At 41.6% G+C, this 14,474-nt stretch overlaps 1 protein-coding gene across 4 annotated transcripts in view; it reads left to right on the plus strand.

The window, feature by feature from the left end:
• DAAM2 (dishevelled associated activator of morphogenesis 2) overlaps positions 1–14,474 on the plus strand; it is a 214,309-nt gene that overhangs the window by 187,249 nt on the left and 12,586 nt on the right. For all 4 annotated transcript variants that reach the window (XM_064446028.1, XM_064446025.1, XM_064446027.1 and 1 more), the window contains 6 exons: positions 1,152–1,258; positions 1,978–2,066; positions 2,835–3,003; positions 4,784–4,891; positions 6,357–6,417; positions 11,033–11,164. In XM_064446028.1, coding sequence (XP_064302098.1) covers positions 1,152–1,258; positions 1,978–2,066; positions 2,835–3,003; positions 4,784–4,891; positions 6,357–6,417; positions 11,033–11,164 — 666 coding nt within the window. The remainder of the gene's footprint in view (positions 1–1,151; positions 1,259–1,977; positions 2,067–2,834; positions 3,004–4,783; positions 4,892–6,356; positions 6,418–11,032; positions 11,165–14,474) is intronic.

Here is a 14,474-nt window from a genome sequence, read left to right on the forward strand (position 1 = left end):
TGTAGGTCAACGGTTAGAGCTAGGACTAGAAGGGATCTTGCATTCTAACTGAAATGGTTAGAAAGGCAGTCAGGGTCTTCTGTCCCCTGCAGTTGTTCACTGTGTAGCCTGTGGGGAAAGAAAAAAGAGCCCCAAACAAACAATTAAACTACACAATTTCCCCCATTTATAGAGGGTGAAAGATGATACTTTGACCAAAGATGCATATGCTAAACTTTCTTAGGAGTGCACAAAATGTTATAATTCTGAACTGCCTGACAAATGTAATTCCTTCTTTGTGCATAGTCACAGTATTTAATTGTGTACAAAAAACTTTTCTGTTTTGGAAATTTATACCCTACTTGTCATGTTATCTGAATGCTCACAGTAGCTCTAGAAGTCACTGCAAGCTTCTGATGCTCCACACCTTTGAATATTGCATTTTGGGGGAGTGGGATAAAGTATTAAAGTATGAAAAGTATTAAAAAGTTTATTTGGCAAGCATTATTTAAGGCAAAATACGCCTTGTGAGTAGTTTTTGTGGGTGTACGCTGAGGCTGTGTGCATGGCAATATTTATAACCATACTAAAGCATAACTACCACGGGATATGTCAAAAATCTGTCAAAGTATGAGCTTTAAGGTCAGCATATGAATAGCAGCCAGTGTCAGACACATATCCAGTCGCTTGGTTTTTGTTTATTGTTTCAGCAGAGTGGGGTAGACCCAAGACAGAGATAGATAAGGCTTTGTGTAGGCACGATGAGTACTTCACACTGAGTGGGACACATCCTGCTCTTGTTTGCACCAGTCTAAACTCCGAGTAATGCTGTGGGAATCAAAGTTCTCTCTGTACTTCCCCTTGAGTAAGTTGCAGTAGCACTTGTCCTTTAGGATTTAGAAATGGGAAATTCCCTCTTGGAATTAAATATTAATCTAATGAGGTCAGTGAGGGATAAAGACAGAACAGCAAGCAAAGGATTAAAAAAGGTCAGTTTTGTAGCCATGGTTTTTGAAGTTACGGTCACACGACTGAGTCAATGTAATGCTTCCCCATGGTAGAGAAATCTGAGGGCCCTGTCTCTCCCCCAGGGTTTGTTTGTGCCTCTCCGTCCCTCTCTCATTTCCCCGGGATCTCTCATCTCGGTGTTTGGTTTGTGTCTGTCACTCTAGCTGCTGAAGTTCGTTCCTGAAAAGAGTGATACCGACCTGTTGGAGGAGCATAAACACGAAATTGAGCGCATGGCCCGGGCGGATCGTTTCCTCTTTGAAATGAGCAGGTCTGTTTGATACATTATGGGAAAGTGCAAGGAGGGCTTCTTGGAAGCAGCTGTAATTGTTATTGAAAATGGGTCATGTGGCACTGAGGGGGAACGTGCAAGAGATTGTGGGCCAGCATTATAGCCTATATTTGCCAGAAACCCACAAATGTTACAAATGTTTCAGTTCATTACACAAACTTTTTATTGACGATAAGCACCCTTCGTGCTGTCATTTAAGGACCAGTCCCCTGATGACAAGCAGAAGTCTGCCTCGTCTGCGTCAACTTGTTCACACAAAAAGGAATTCAGATCCAACTATCAGATGTAGTGTAGCCAGGGGTCAGGATTTCATACAGATCCCTTTTTCCATTCCGCTATCCCACCTCCTCATCCTCTGACCTTCTTTCTTGTTCCAACTTTGCTAAACCCTAGTCAGGATTAACATTTTGTTCTGCTACTTGAGATGCAGCTGGCATCTCCCGTGACTCTCGTATTTTGAGAATAATGGTAACCCTTCCAGCTCCTTTTCTGTTGTGATCAAACCACGCCTTGAGGTCCTCCATTTTCATAACAAGGTTGATTATGTAGTACTAGATAATTGAACGATGTCCATAATCCCATGCATAGGCCTTGTGACACTCAACATCCAACCATTAGATTATGTAGGCAGCATACTGACCCCGGGCTTCAAAATACAGTTCCAGTTCAGTGTTGGCTTTGCTCTACCCTTCATGCAGGATTGACCACTATCAGCAGCGACTGCAAGCATTGTTCTTTAAGAAGAAGTTTCCAGAGAGACTGGCAGAAGCAAAACCAAAAGTGGAAGGTATGGTTAAAGCTTCTTCTGAGAGTTGGATAGAGGGGCAGGGATGGTCAAGAGAGGCTTCTCTTCAAAGGAGGTGCTGTTACATGTGTGCTATGGTTCTAGAGCCAGTAAGCCCAAGGCAAGTCATGTGCTAAGAAATTAGTTCTGTCTGACATTCTTCTTGCACCTATTGACTTAAAAGAGTCAGTTTCATGATTGTTACACTGTAAATATGTCCTAAAAGATGTGACAGTGTGCTACCAGGCTGTGCTGAGCTGCAAAAAGCTTTCATGGCCTTTCTGTGCAGGTCACCCTTTCCTTCTCACCCCCAAGTCCTTGCATCTTCTCTCTCCAGGGGGCAGTTAGAATAGATGCCTCAGGACAGTGGTATTCTGGGAATGTGTAACTTACAAGGAGGGCGTGGTGTATGGCTTCTGTGCCACGTCCGTGGTTATTGCAGAGAAGGGTGTATTGTACTCTGTATTTTCAGATGAGCTCAAGCCTTCCCCCGATCTCACTGGCTATGTTTTTAGAGCGTGAGATCCAGGAGAACAGCCTTGCTTCTGGGTTCGGAAGAGCATCCTACAGGCTAGATATAGTGCAGCTTCCTTCCAGTTGTCCTGGTTCTGGAAATGTAGGTGTGGGAAGGACAGTGCACACATAGACAGCGTTGCAGCATTTGCTAGGCAGTAGTTAGTTGGGCATTTTAGGGTGCTTCAAATTTTGGGCCCAAGCAGACTAAAACCAGCTGCTGTGCAATAACGTGTTCATTTTTTTTCTCTTTTCAAGCCATTCTTCTGGCATCCAAAGAACTCATCCGAAGCAAGCGTTTGAGGCAACTACTGGAGGTAGTTCTGGCCTTTGGGAATTATATGAACAAGGGCCAAAGGGGAAGTGCATATGGCTTCAAAGTCTCCAGCCTGAACAAAATTGCAGACACCAAATCCAGCATAGACAGGTAGGCTAGAAGGCCGTAAATGAGCTAGTTAAGTTACTGTGCTGCTGCATCTCTTATCATAGTGATGAAAGTGGGCTTTGTTTGGTTTTAGCTCTGTAGACCATTTAAAATGATGCCTTATTTGGCATTTAAGTAGTGCTTTTTACTCTAAAATATCCTGCAGCAGTTAAGACCAGCTATGAACATAGCACTCAAATTCTGTTGCTTCTTTGGATAACACACATCTGTTCTTGGACTGTGTTTCTGCAACACTATGCAAAGATGACAAAATGTAGTATTTCACAAATAACTGAAATAAGCTGGGGGGGAGGAGGATTTCTATGGAATTTGCCCTTTATACCAAAGTTTTAAGGCCATGGTTTGCAAAAAAAAGAAAACACAAAAAACTCTGAGCACAGTTTTATGCTTCCTGTGAAACATGGCATATGTTTTGTTGTAGGACTGCCATAAATTGGCCCTCTACCTCTACCAGTAATGGAACAACAAGACATAGCTCAGAGAGACTGAGCCTGGTTGCATCTAGAGCAGCTAAGGAAAATAGCTGGGTTTGGGAAGGTGGAACTTACTCTTTACGGACATGTGCTGCAGGTCTATAGTGCTACCCCATGTTTTGCCCCATATCCCAATACTTGTTCTGGAAATTAATCAGCTCTGACTAGGAAGGGAATACCACTTCTGGGCTCCAGCAGCACTAAGGTTTTCCTTGGAGATCTCCTATACTGGTTCTTACTAACTCGCACCTTGCTTGACTTGTGAGACCTGTCCAGACCATAGTTGTGGTGAAAGGACTTAAGGCTGCGACAGAATGAAAAAAAAGCCATAGGGAATTCATCCCTACCTAAAAGAGTTTGAATTAACAATGTTCTGTTTTGACTACCATGATGTCCTTTCTGTATTCCGAGGCTAACACTGTGTACCTAGTGTTGAACATTTTTTTGCTTAATGTAGCTTGGCTTAATTTTCCATATATTCAATGTCCTGTGCATATTCTGTTCTCTCACAGTTCCCAGCTCCCAGGCTCTTGTCTGTGTGAAGCAGTGGCCATCTGCTGTCTTGCCTGTCAGTTAACGACATAACACCCACCTCAAGTAGCTGTTATGGCTGGCTGTTCTCTCTACATGCAAAATTCACTGATGCAAAATTCATCATTTACTTTACAAATTTTCTTAAACCTTCTCCTGATATCTCATACATCTCTTTTCTATCCACTCCTACTTGAGCTGCCATTTCTTTTGTAGTGGTGAGCCTGACCACTACTCATAAGCATAGCTGTTTCATTACTGTGTAGGAGTTTTCTTTGCAACCTCTTCAATCTTCAAGGACCTTTTCCTCTCTTAGTGAACTCTTAGGTTTTTTCCACATTGCCTCTGAGAACAACTAATTTCTCTATTATGAGTTAATGTCACTTTAGCACTATTAGTTGTTTATTCTGTGAGGTACCTGGGGACAAATAGTATACTGTGTTACATGATTTTCTTTTCTGTTACACCATCTACACGGATGGATGGAAGCATGCTGGTACTTCCAGAATGAATCAAGGCACAATATATTGCTTGAGGTTTTCAGAAGGGTGGTTTATAAAAGGACATTCCATTTCAGTCTGTGATACTTTTCTTTCAATAACAGAGCTGCCAACTACTGATATATTGTTTTGTTATTCAAGCACATTTCCACCCAGATATTTTTCACTGGTTTCTCACCATCCTTCTTCCATCCTTTTCCTTCTCACCACCACCTTCCTTCTCATTTCTCCCTTCTCTCTTTTTTTTTTTCTTCCTAGGAATATTACACTGTTACACTACTTAATTATGATCTTTGAAAAGAATTATCCAGATATCCTAGATATTCAGTCTGAGTTGCAGCATCTTCCAGAAGCAGCAAAAGTCAAGTAAGTCCAGTGCTATTACTTGTTCCCAGAGCTGGAGTTCCCAGTGATTTCTGTGAACTTAGTGATCATCTGTTTTTTCATTGCTATATTCTAACCTCATGGCCAGCCTTACAGCTAAAATGCCTTTGCTGACATTGATGATGTACATCAATAGAGAATTTTGGTCCAAAAACATTTATAGATAACTAAATTGACAGCTTTACTCAGATATGCCTATATCTACTTTATTTCTGAGTCAGACATTGTAACTAGACTGGTTGTTTTTGTAATTCACTCACCATGTTCTGTGGTTGTTCATCTAAGTCGCGTGCTATTTTTTCTGGATAACTGAATGTTTGTTTCTAAGGCAGAGTCAATCAAGCACAGAGGCTATAGTAATCCCCTTTCAGCAAGATCATTCAAACTTTTGCACAGATCAGTCTTGCGCAGAAATGTGGAAAGCATCACGCTTTCTGCACAAATTTCAATGATTTTTTTTTTCCATTTCTGTAGGTGTTTGTGGAAAATGAATACACAGGCCATCCCCCCAAAATACTAGAATTTTTTCTTTCCAAAGCACTGCTCAAAAACACTTTTGCATATTATTTGCCCACCCATGATTCTTTGTATAGGGAAGTACTCCAGCTAATGAAAGACAAGTAAAAAAAAAAAAGTAGATTCACACTTAAAGGCATTTACTAAGGCTTTAGTGGTATTTTTGAGATGTAAACTATTACTCACCGAATAGTTGGAGCATATTCCTGCTGACTCACAAATAAGTACTAATTAGTTACCTGGAAATGAAAAGTCCTTTTTTTCATACAAGTCCTAGAAACAAAACTCTTGTTTGTATATGATGAGCAGAAATTCAGTACACTTGTGTCTACAGAAGCACATATTAACATTAACTGTAGGGTTATATGCTCAGTTACAATGTAAGCTTGCAAGGACTACCATATTGTAAAAATGCAGATGGAAAAAAACAGTGTTTGGACTGTGAGGAAGACAAAAATCACATGTACATGTAAATGAATTGCTAATGGGATTCAGTAGTTAAGTGTTTCAAGAATCATATGTAGAGTTAGTCTGAGACCCAGAAATGTGTGTGCCAAAGCTGGGGTCCTTGCTTATGTGTCAGCTGATTACTGCAAGCTGGCCATGTGGCATATGCTCCTTGCTGGAGGGTCAGGCTCAGCTCACAGGGCAGATGTTCTGAGGTCAACCCCCCTCTTCTTCCCAGGAAAATCCCAATCGTCAATGTGACCACAGGCAAGCAGGGTCCGCCTCATCTTACATCTCATACAGAAAACAGCACAGAGCATTAACAGACCCCCTTCCCCTCGTTTCTAGTCATCTGGTGTGGCTGGTGCCAGAGGCCAGATACCAGGCTTGATGGGCCAATGGTCTGTTCTGCTGCACAGTTCCTGTATCCCTGTGTAACACTGCCCTTTTTGTCTTATCTGCTCTGCATCTGTCTCCTGTGCAGCCTAGTAGAGCTGGAGAAGGAAGTCAACAACATAAAGACCGGATTGAAAGCTGTTGAAGCTGTAAGTATCTGAAGGTTTCCAAAGCGCCGTACTTAAAATATCTCACTCAGAATCAGGGGCACTATATATTTTATGATAAGAGAAAGTGGGCTTTCTTTTTCCATTCCTTTCCATTCCATGCCAGAATGCATTAACCAAGAAAAAACAAATAAAAGCTTCTCATGTGGAGATCCCGCTGATGATCTTAGCAGACTTAAAACTAATGAAAAGCTGGTTTGATCTTAGCCTGAAAAGTAAAAGGACAGTTTGACAAATGGCATGGACTAAAAGAAGAAAAAAAATTCATGCTCTTTCTTACTGAGGGATGGCTGGCTGGTGTTTCACATGGTTCTTGGAGTAGTAGTAAACAGGTAGTTTATATGCAACCCTAACCTATCCTAAGCATTCCTTGGGAAGGCAAAGGAAAAGACAGACTAGTTAAAAATAAAAGAACTGAGCTGGCAAGCAAAGCAACAATGGCATTTTTTCCTGCTATTAATGAAAGCCTTTTAAACCAGACTTAGGTTGCCTGTGTTCAATTTGTACTTAGGTAGTGCAGAGCCTTCCATCTCAACAGAGAACAGTACAAGTGGTGCATTGATGCTGTTGTGTGTACTGAATTATAAGACTGGAAGATGAGGGATGGGCCTAAATGCTCCCTGGAGTCTCAACTTCATGTGTCAGCTGCAGTTCCCCAACCTGGAAGCCTTCTTTAGTTAACGTGTTGGGTTTGCTCCTGTGGAAAACTCCAGCCTTCCCAGGGCAGGAGAGCACAAAGTGGGACACTGTGTTTGGTGGCAGGAGGTAGGAACTCTCATATTTGCCTCTTGCTTATGCCACTGACATATGTGTCTGGCTTTGAACAACCCCATGTGTTTGCCTCATCTTTGTGAAATGGCAGCTACGGATACCTACCTCACACAAGGGCTGATACGAGGAGCAGCAAGTTAGTGTTTGCACGGCAGTTGAAAAAGTAAAGATTAAAGGCTAAAGTCACTCTGTTGTCTCTGTCCCTTAACGTCTCCCATTGTGCTGGTTTTGGCTGGGATAAAGTTGATTTTCTTCATAGTAGCTAGTGTGGGGCTATGTTCTGGAGTGAGCAAACAGGTGTGTGGTGTTTAGCTGCCTGCCGGGTTAAATCACAACACCAATCATCTGCACAGATAAGCATATGCTGACCCTAAGAACATCATTGTCTCTTTCTGCAAGTATAGGAACAAAATCCTGTGTTCAGGTTGCTGCTGGCATCTCTTGCCTGTTGGATATACTAAGGCAAGGGTAGTGCTGAGAGACAAGGTCTTTGGAACTCAAGAAGGTCCCTGCCAAGTTTAGCTGTTCTTTGCCCTTTCAAACAGGGTTTTATTAGTCACACTTCTGAGTGTCCCTCTGTCTCTAGGGTGTTTCACCTGTCTTTGTCAACTCATGTCAGCTTAATGCTACTGGAGCATTCCAGATGGGGAGCATCCTGCACTGGGACTGCTGGCAAAGGGACCAGCTATTAGGAATTGCATTGTGTGGTTTCTGTGCAAGGATTACCTATCTATAAGGAACTAACACAGGACCCTCCAGTTGTTCTCATCCACTGAGGTAGACAGTGATGCCTTCATTTTCCTTTCACCTGGCCTGAGCTTGATTTGGCTCTGGGGGTAGAGGAAAGGACCTTTGTTCTGTCAGTGGTCCCCAGGCTGCCTGCCTGGCTGTCTCCAGCAGTTCATCATGTAATTAGCCAGTGATCCTCTTATGAAAAAACAAACTTTCCAAACCTTATTTCTGGATTGTTGGGGTAAGGGAGAATGCTGCAATGAGGAGAGATACTGCTGCATACATGGAGTGCAGTGTTTGGGAATTAAAAGCACCTGTAAAGGGAAGGCTGACGTGGAGTTCATGACATGAAGAGAGGCCCAGTTTTGACTGGGAGAGACAATTCCCCCCCTTTGAAATGTGAGTACATACTTCTATTTTGCTTTCTGTGATTGGGCATTTGTCCTTTTGCCTTTACAGCCAATTTTTCTTCTCTTTCACATACATGGATTCCGTGGGCAACCTCTCCTTCCCATTCAATCACCATCTTCCCTCCTCGGTCTTCTCCCTGCCATGGTATTTTTCTTCTGGGGCTGCCAGCACCTCCCAGTCTGCTTGCTCAATTTGTGGTTTTCTGGCGTGTAAAAAGCAGCACTATAGCAACAATAGAAGATCACTGTCAGGTGGAAGGGGGAGGAGGGGAAGGTGTGATTCTTGATTCCATTCCAGTGTGTTCTCACCACAGCCTTGGCTCCAGTGACTGAGAAGTTTCTTCAAGGCCCCTTAAGAATAGAAAGCTAAAAATAGTTTCATAGTCAGATGTTCTTAAAGGTACTACTAACACTTTGCCTTCCTAGACTTGCAGCTTCTTTGTAGAAATAAGACATACTCATTTTCAAGACATGAATGCAGCTGTTGCCTTTGTGTAGGGTGCTCCCAGAAGGACAGCTAAGTAGTTCTTGGTCTTCTCCAAATCAGGAAGTGAATTCTGACAGCAAAGCCCTTCTCTCACACAGCAAGGAGATCATAACCACCGCTTGAGAAACTACTGCCATGGCTGACTCATTTCATCTCTCTAGAGAACCACCATCCCAGCCCACAAGAGGCAGTACTTGCTTCTGCCATTTTGCTGTTATGACTAGTATAGACCATTTCTAGAAGATACAGAGGAGTTCCTTATTCTCTGGCTGATTACATAGTCAAGTGGGTTACTTGTGTGGGTTTTTTTTTTTATTTTGGAAGAATTATTCTGAAGGGAAGGACTGAATTTGAAATTGAAGCGCAGACCACCTAACATTACTTCTACTTTGAAAAACATTGCTCTCCAGTAACGGTCCCAAATGCCATAGCTGTCAACAGTGAGTAAGATGACAGAACTGTTATACACACCTGCTTGGGGGCAGAGGGTGGGTGGCGAGAGGGGGGAGAGTAGAACAACTTTCAGCTAAAATTAACTTAAAAGTTAGAATGGGAGAGTGTGGCTGAAAAAACCTGCATAATTCTTAGAAGCAAGTGAAGTGACATTTCATTTCCTGTACTTGTAAGGTCCAATTCAAAGTGATTGTAACATAGAGACAATTCATTGCAAAGTGATGTAACTGAGTAGTGCCCCCGGGACCGTTCCTTGTGATGTGTTAGGAAAACCAGTGGAGAAGTGGATATAATATAAAGCAGGGGAAGTAGCACTTCTTTAATGTGGACTTTTCTCCGGCCACCTGCTCATTGCTTTTCCTGCCCCTTTTCTGCCTTGTGGTCTTTCCTTGTAGTGGTTACATTCTCTTTCCAACTCACATCGGACCAGAAGATATATCACATCTGGTTTTAGATTGTTGATGGCCAAAGCCATTCTTTGCATTCAGCAGCACCGTGGAGCAAATCCCAAGCAGTCTCTCCATATAGGTGCTTATGTACTTACCCATTTGGCTCTGTGAACCAGTATTTTGATGACCAGTAACAGAGAGCAACAAACAAGCATGTAGCTGGAGTTGCAGCCAGCACAAAAATATTTTCTTCCAAAGGGAACAGAGGGTCAGATTGCAACCTGACCTGCTGTTTCATGCTGCTTTCCCTACAGAGAAAGTAAGGCTTTCTTTCCCACTGATTATTCAGCAGAGAATAAAGATGAGGCCCAGATTACAATTTCATTGTCCCCATGAGACTGTCAACAGCGCACAAGCCAAGCACAGGCATGGGAGACTGCCAGTCTCACTATAACTTAGGCATTTTGAGGAGCTCTGTAGCTCTTTCCATAACACAAGCATGGTGAACAGAGTAAGGGTAATCTTGGCTTAAGACTAAACAACTTCAGCCAGAAAGAAAGAATCTTAACAATATTTTTTTTGTCTTTCTATAGGTAGCAGACAAATAGAGCTTAGTTTCCTATGGGTTTATGTCTTGTCTCCCCCCGCCCCCCCCCCGCCATGAATCTTCTTATTGCAATGCCCGCAGTTTATAACACTATGATTTTTATGACATCCAAGCTAATGCTTACTGGTTAGCAGGGTGCTAGCAGATGTTGCATCTGACAACTTTCTGATTGTTCTTCAATGGGAGAACCAATTTTGATATCTTTTTGCTGCCCACCTAATGCTTTTCAGAGAACTAAAGGGGAGATACAGAGCTAGGAACTATATATTCACACATGTACACATTTCCCCAAGTGTACAGCCTTTTGAGTCACCGTGGGAAGAGAAGATGGAGGGAAACTCACTATTAAACATTTCAAATTCATTTGCTACACAATCTGAGTTCTCTATTATTTGTCATTTTGCACAGGAAAAAAATGCAACATATCACATACTTGATGCTTAATTTATAAAGTTGTATTAGAAATTCAACATGTTGATGGCTTTCTTGGGAGTGTTTGTTGTTTGATGGTAAAGGGAACTGTTACTAAAACCAGTCTTCATCCCACCTTAACCTTCCTTCTCATGCTGAAAAGGCAAAACCTTTGATTTAGTGAGAAAATGGGTTCTGAGATACAGCTCCGGATGAATGCATGAGGAGTGAGCATGCACTACGTTGAGTGAAATAGATGGGCTTCCTTGCTCCCTTCCTTGTCAGGAAGGAATCTTTGATGCTTGCCTGTCTATATCTCTTACTTCATCTCTTTCAGGAACTGGATTATCAGAAGAGACGCATACGGGAATCAGGGGACAGGTTCGTTCCCGTCATGAGCGATTTCATCACTGTGGCCAGTTTCAGCTTCTCGGAGTTAGAAGACCTTCTCAATGAGGCTAGAGACAAGGTAAGAGCACCTTTTGAAGTGTTTGGGGTTTCACTGTCTCAGTCAAAAGCCTGAACCAAAATGGAAGCAGCAATTTCCGATGCTGGGACTGTAGTGGAAACTATGATAGACACTGAAAGTGTTTTAGGCTGAAATTTATTTCTTTTCCCAGTCTGGTCTGTAGTCATTTAGAATATATTTTGGGATTAAAAGAAGGTTCAGTGCTCTTGCCCACTGCTTGGTAATCTTCCTTAATATTATCCATGTGTGGCATAGAATTGCCATGGTAATGTCTGTACCAGGATACCACACCATGCCTTAGTGTTGAAGGGACTGCCTTTTCAGGAATCTCTTAAAAAGAGGTTCTTTGGTGATTAGCGATAGTGACCTCATACCTTTTACCTTCTGCTTCTGACTTCATCCCACTCTGCTCATTCAGCTGGGGACATTTGTTCTTCATTTCTTTCCTTTAAAAATGCACCTCTGGGTAGTTTGGTAACCCTGAATACCTGATCTTTTCCACTTATGCTTCTCTGTTACTGTTTGTATTTCATTGCAAGGATAGAAATCCCAAACATGGGTGGTTTGTCCAACATCCTTGGATCCTTCTTACACAGCCAGCACTACGTGCGTTTTACTCATCAGGTGCTGCTGTGATCATTTTGTCCTCTCACTGTCTGCATCTCCATTACCAGATTTATACAACTAAGGAGGCGCTTGTTCTTTGCTGGTGATTGGAATCTGGCACTAATCCCCCTGTCTTTCAGCTGAATGAGGAAGAATTTATACAAAAAGATCATAAGCATATGAAAATGTTTAGAGAAGAGCAAGTTCTAAAGTAAACTATATGTAATGGCAAATCTGCCTTTGCTGGCTGGCACGTTAAAAGTGTTTGGCTTTATGAAGGAAGTGTGTTATTCCTTTTGGATTGATTTTTTTCCACCGCTGGTGTCAGTCCTTGTAGTGTTAAGGGAACTATTGCATTATTAATGAAACCTGTATGGTTGGATTGGTAGCCCCTACATTTTGAAGGATAGGCAAAATACAGGCTGAGGATCTGAACAGAACGATTCCTCACTCATCCAGTTGCTCTGCAGTAATGTCATTCTGTAATTCAAAAGCATTTCCTTGCTGTGGAGATGATGTTGGTAATACTGACTTGCAGCTGCAAACACCAGGAGCTACTGGCTGTCAGGTAGAGCTAGCTGCCCTGGCAAATGCCAGTGGGGCAGTAGTTATTACAGCACTCTGAAGGCGAAGCTGGGCTGTCTAACACTGTTAATATTGTAAAGAAATTTTGTGCAGAATAATGTGCCTATTTTTTTCATCGCTCTCATGTTGCTTTAGAAGATTCAAAGCAGTTCCGACAATAATGTTCACACCATATTGGCTTTATAATCACAAAAACAATATTTTACATTCTTTGCCTCCCTTAAATTTACTGAAAAAAGTTCAGTTTTCTATGGTTTGGGGGCTTCTCTTTTACAACTGGGTAGATTTTTCAACTTTATTACAGTTAGGTGCACATTTCTGGAAGCAAATTCACTCTATCCTTGCCTTAGACTGCCCGCTTTTGGTTTGGTGTTATAGATGGCGGTGGTCCTTTCATTTGTCACACTAGGACAAAAGCTCAATACAGATTCTTGTCAGGGGTTAAAAACCAGCAAGTGGTACATTTACAGCACAGCAATGCAACTTTTCTTGATCAGGCACTTGCAGGAAAAATGCCATTCTCTTGCTTTAAGAATAACCAGGGGATCTCCCTACAGACAGACCAATATGTCTGGAAGTTGTTGCACGTGTTTTTAGACATAGCCAACATAAAGGACTCGACATAAAGAGATGTTTTATTTTAATGACTATAACATGCTTAGGAAATGTTTCTCTACCTTCTCCTCACACACCCTTACTATGTTTGAACACATGCCATTCCAACTTCTGCTCAACCTATGGCTTTGGTTCTTCCACTTGCAAAAAGCTGCTTTTGGACTCTTAAAAGGGAACTGTCTGTCCTTACCAATGCTGAGCTATTTCTCATGTTCACCTCATACTATTTTCCCGTTCTCTTCTTCCTCTTTTTCCTCATTTTTTCTTAAAAAAGGGAAAAAGAAAGCTGGAAGTTTTCAACAAACCAGATGTGCTTTGCAAAGCCTGTAACATCTTCCAACCTCAGTGGGCTCTCTGTGTTTGTTGAATCACAAGCTTTTTTCTTACCATGGAAACCTACTATAACAGCCAATTAAAGGAAGAGAAGGACCAAGACATCTGATTATCCTGTTCTTTTTTGATTTCTCAAAGCAAAGCAAATTGAAAAAAAAAAAGGTAGTGGGAGAGGGAAGAATTTTAAAAATATCCTAATGAGCCCAGGAAGAATTGGTCTGGTTCACAGATTTATTAATAATAATGAAACCCTAGTTTTAACAGCTGGAGTTGGATATCCTTCTAAATATAGATGTGGCTAATTGATTGTCATAAGTTAATCAGAGCCATGTTTTCTCAGCTGGGATTTAAAACAATACAAATTATCTTTTCAAACCTGGGAAGTTTTGGGGGTTTTTTTAAGTGTCTTTAGTATTAGCAAAAACAATTTCTTTATTCCTTTAAGTTATGGAAACAATCCATTACCAAGGTGTGGTGCTGACCTTCTCTGTAGAGGATATTTTTCACAAACCCATGCAGTACTACTTTTGGCCTTTTTGCTTAAAAAGGACCATTTACAACTAGTGGCCATGGGGAGGAAGTGATATTTTAAATTTAAAGGGCCAGGTTGTCAGATGCAGGCATCTGTTTGCAAACGAAGCCTTGTAACTGTGCTTATCTTCATGCAGTAAACAGATGGCTTGGTTAAGAACTGATTGAAAACTTAGACCAACTCTTTAAATGGGCTCCCTAGCACAGCTGGTTCTTGTTCTTCTTGTGTTTTTCTCACTTTCAATACCACTTTATAAGGGAATATATAGATTAGATCAAGGGATAATGTTTTCTGACATTTCCCATAAACTGGATGGTGGGGGCAGGAGAAAGTTAAATGCTGCCCTGGAACCCTTCACCAGTTTTTAAGTGTTTGAACAGATGAAAAATTGACTTTTTACATAAAAAAATAACAGAATGGGGTTGAATTTTGTTTGTGAAAATTTTTCCATGTGTTTCTGTGGGGAAGCAATGAAAATGCCCAGGCAGAGGAATGGTGACCTCCCATGGTATGAATTTTATTTTCCTACTTGAAAAAGGTGACATTTGCCCTGTATGAAGCTTTACAACATACTTAAATGTTGACAGGTATGAACTTAGGTCACTAGACTGCTTCATAGCTGTTCTACCTTGTGCTTGG

This window comes from Phalacrocorax carbo, chromosome 3 (genome assembly GCF_963921805.1).
Source record: "Phalacrocorax carbo chromosome 3, bPhaCar2.1, whole genome shotgun sequence".
Lineage (NCBI taxonomy): Eukaryota > Metazoa > Chordata > Aves > Suliformes > Phalacrocoracidae > Phalacrocorax > Phalacrocorax carbo.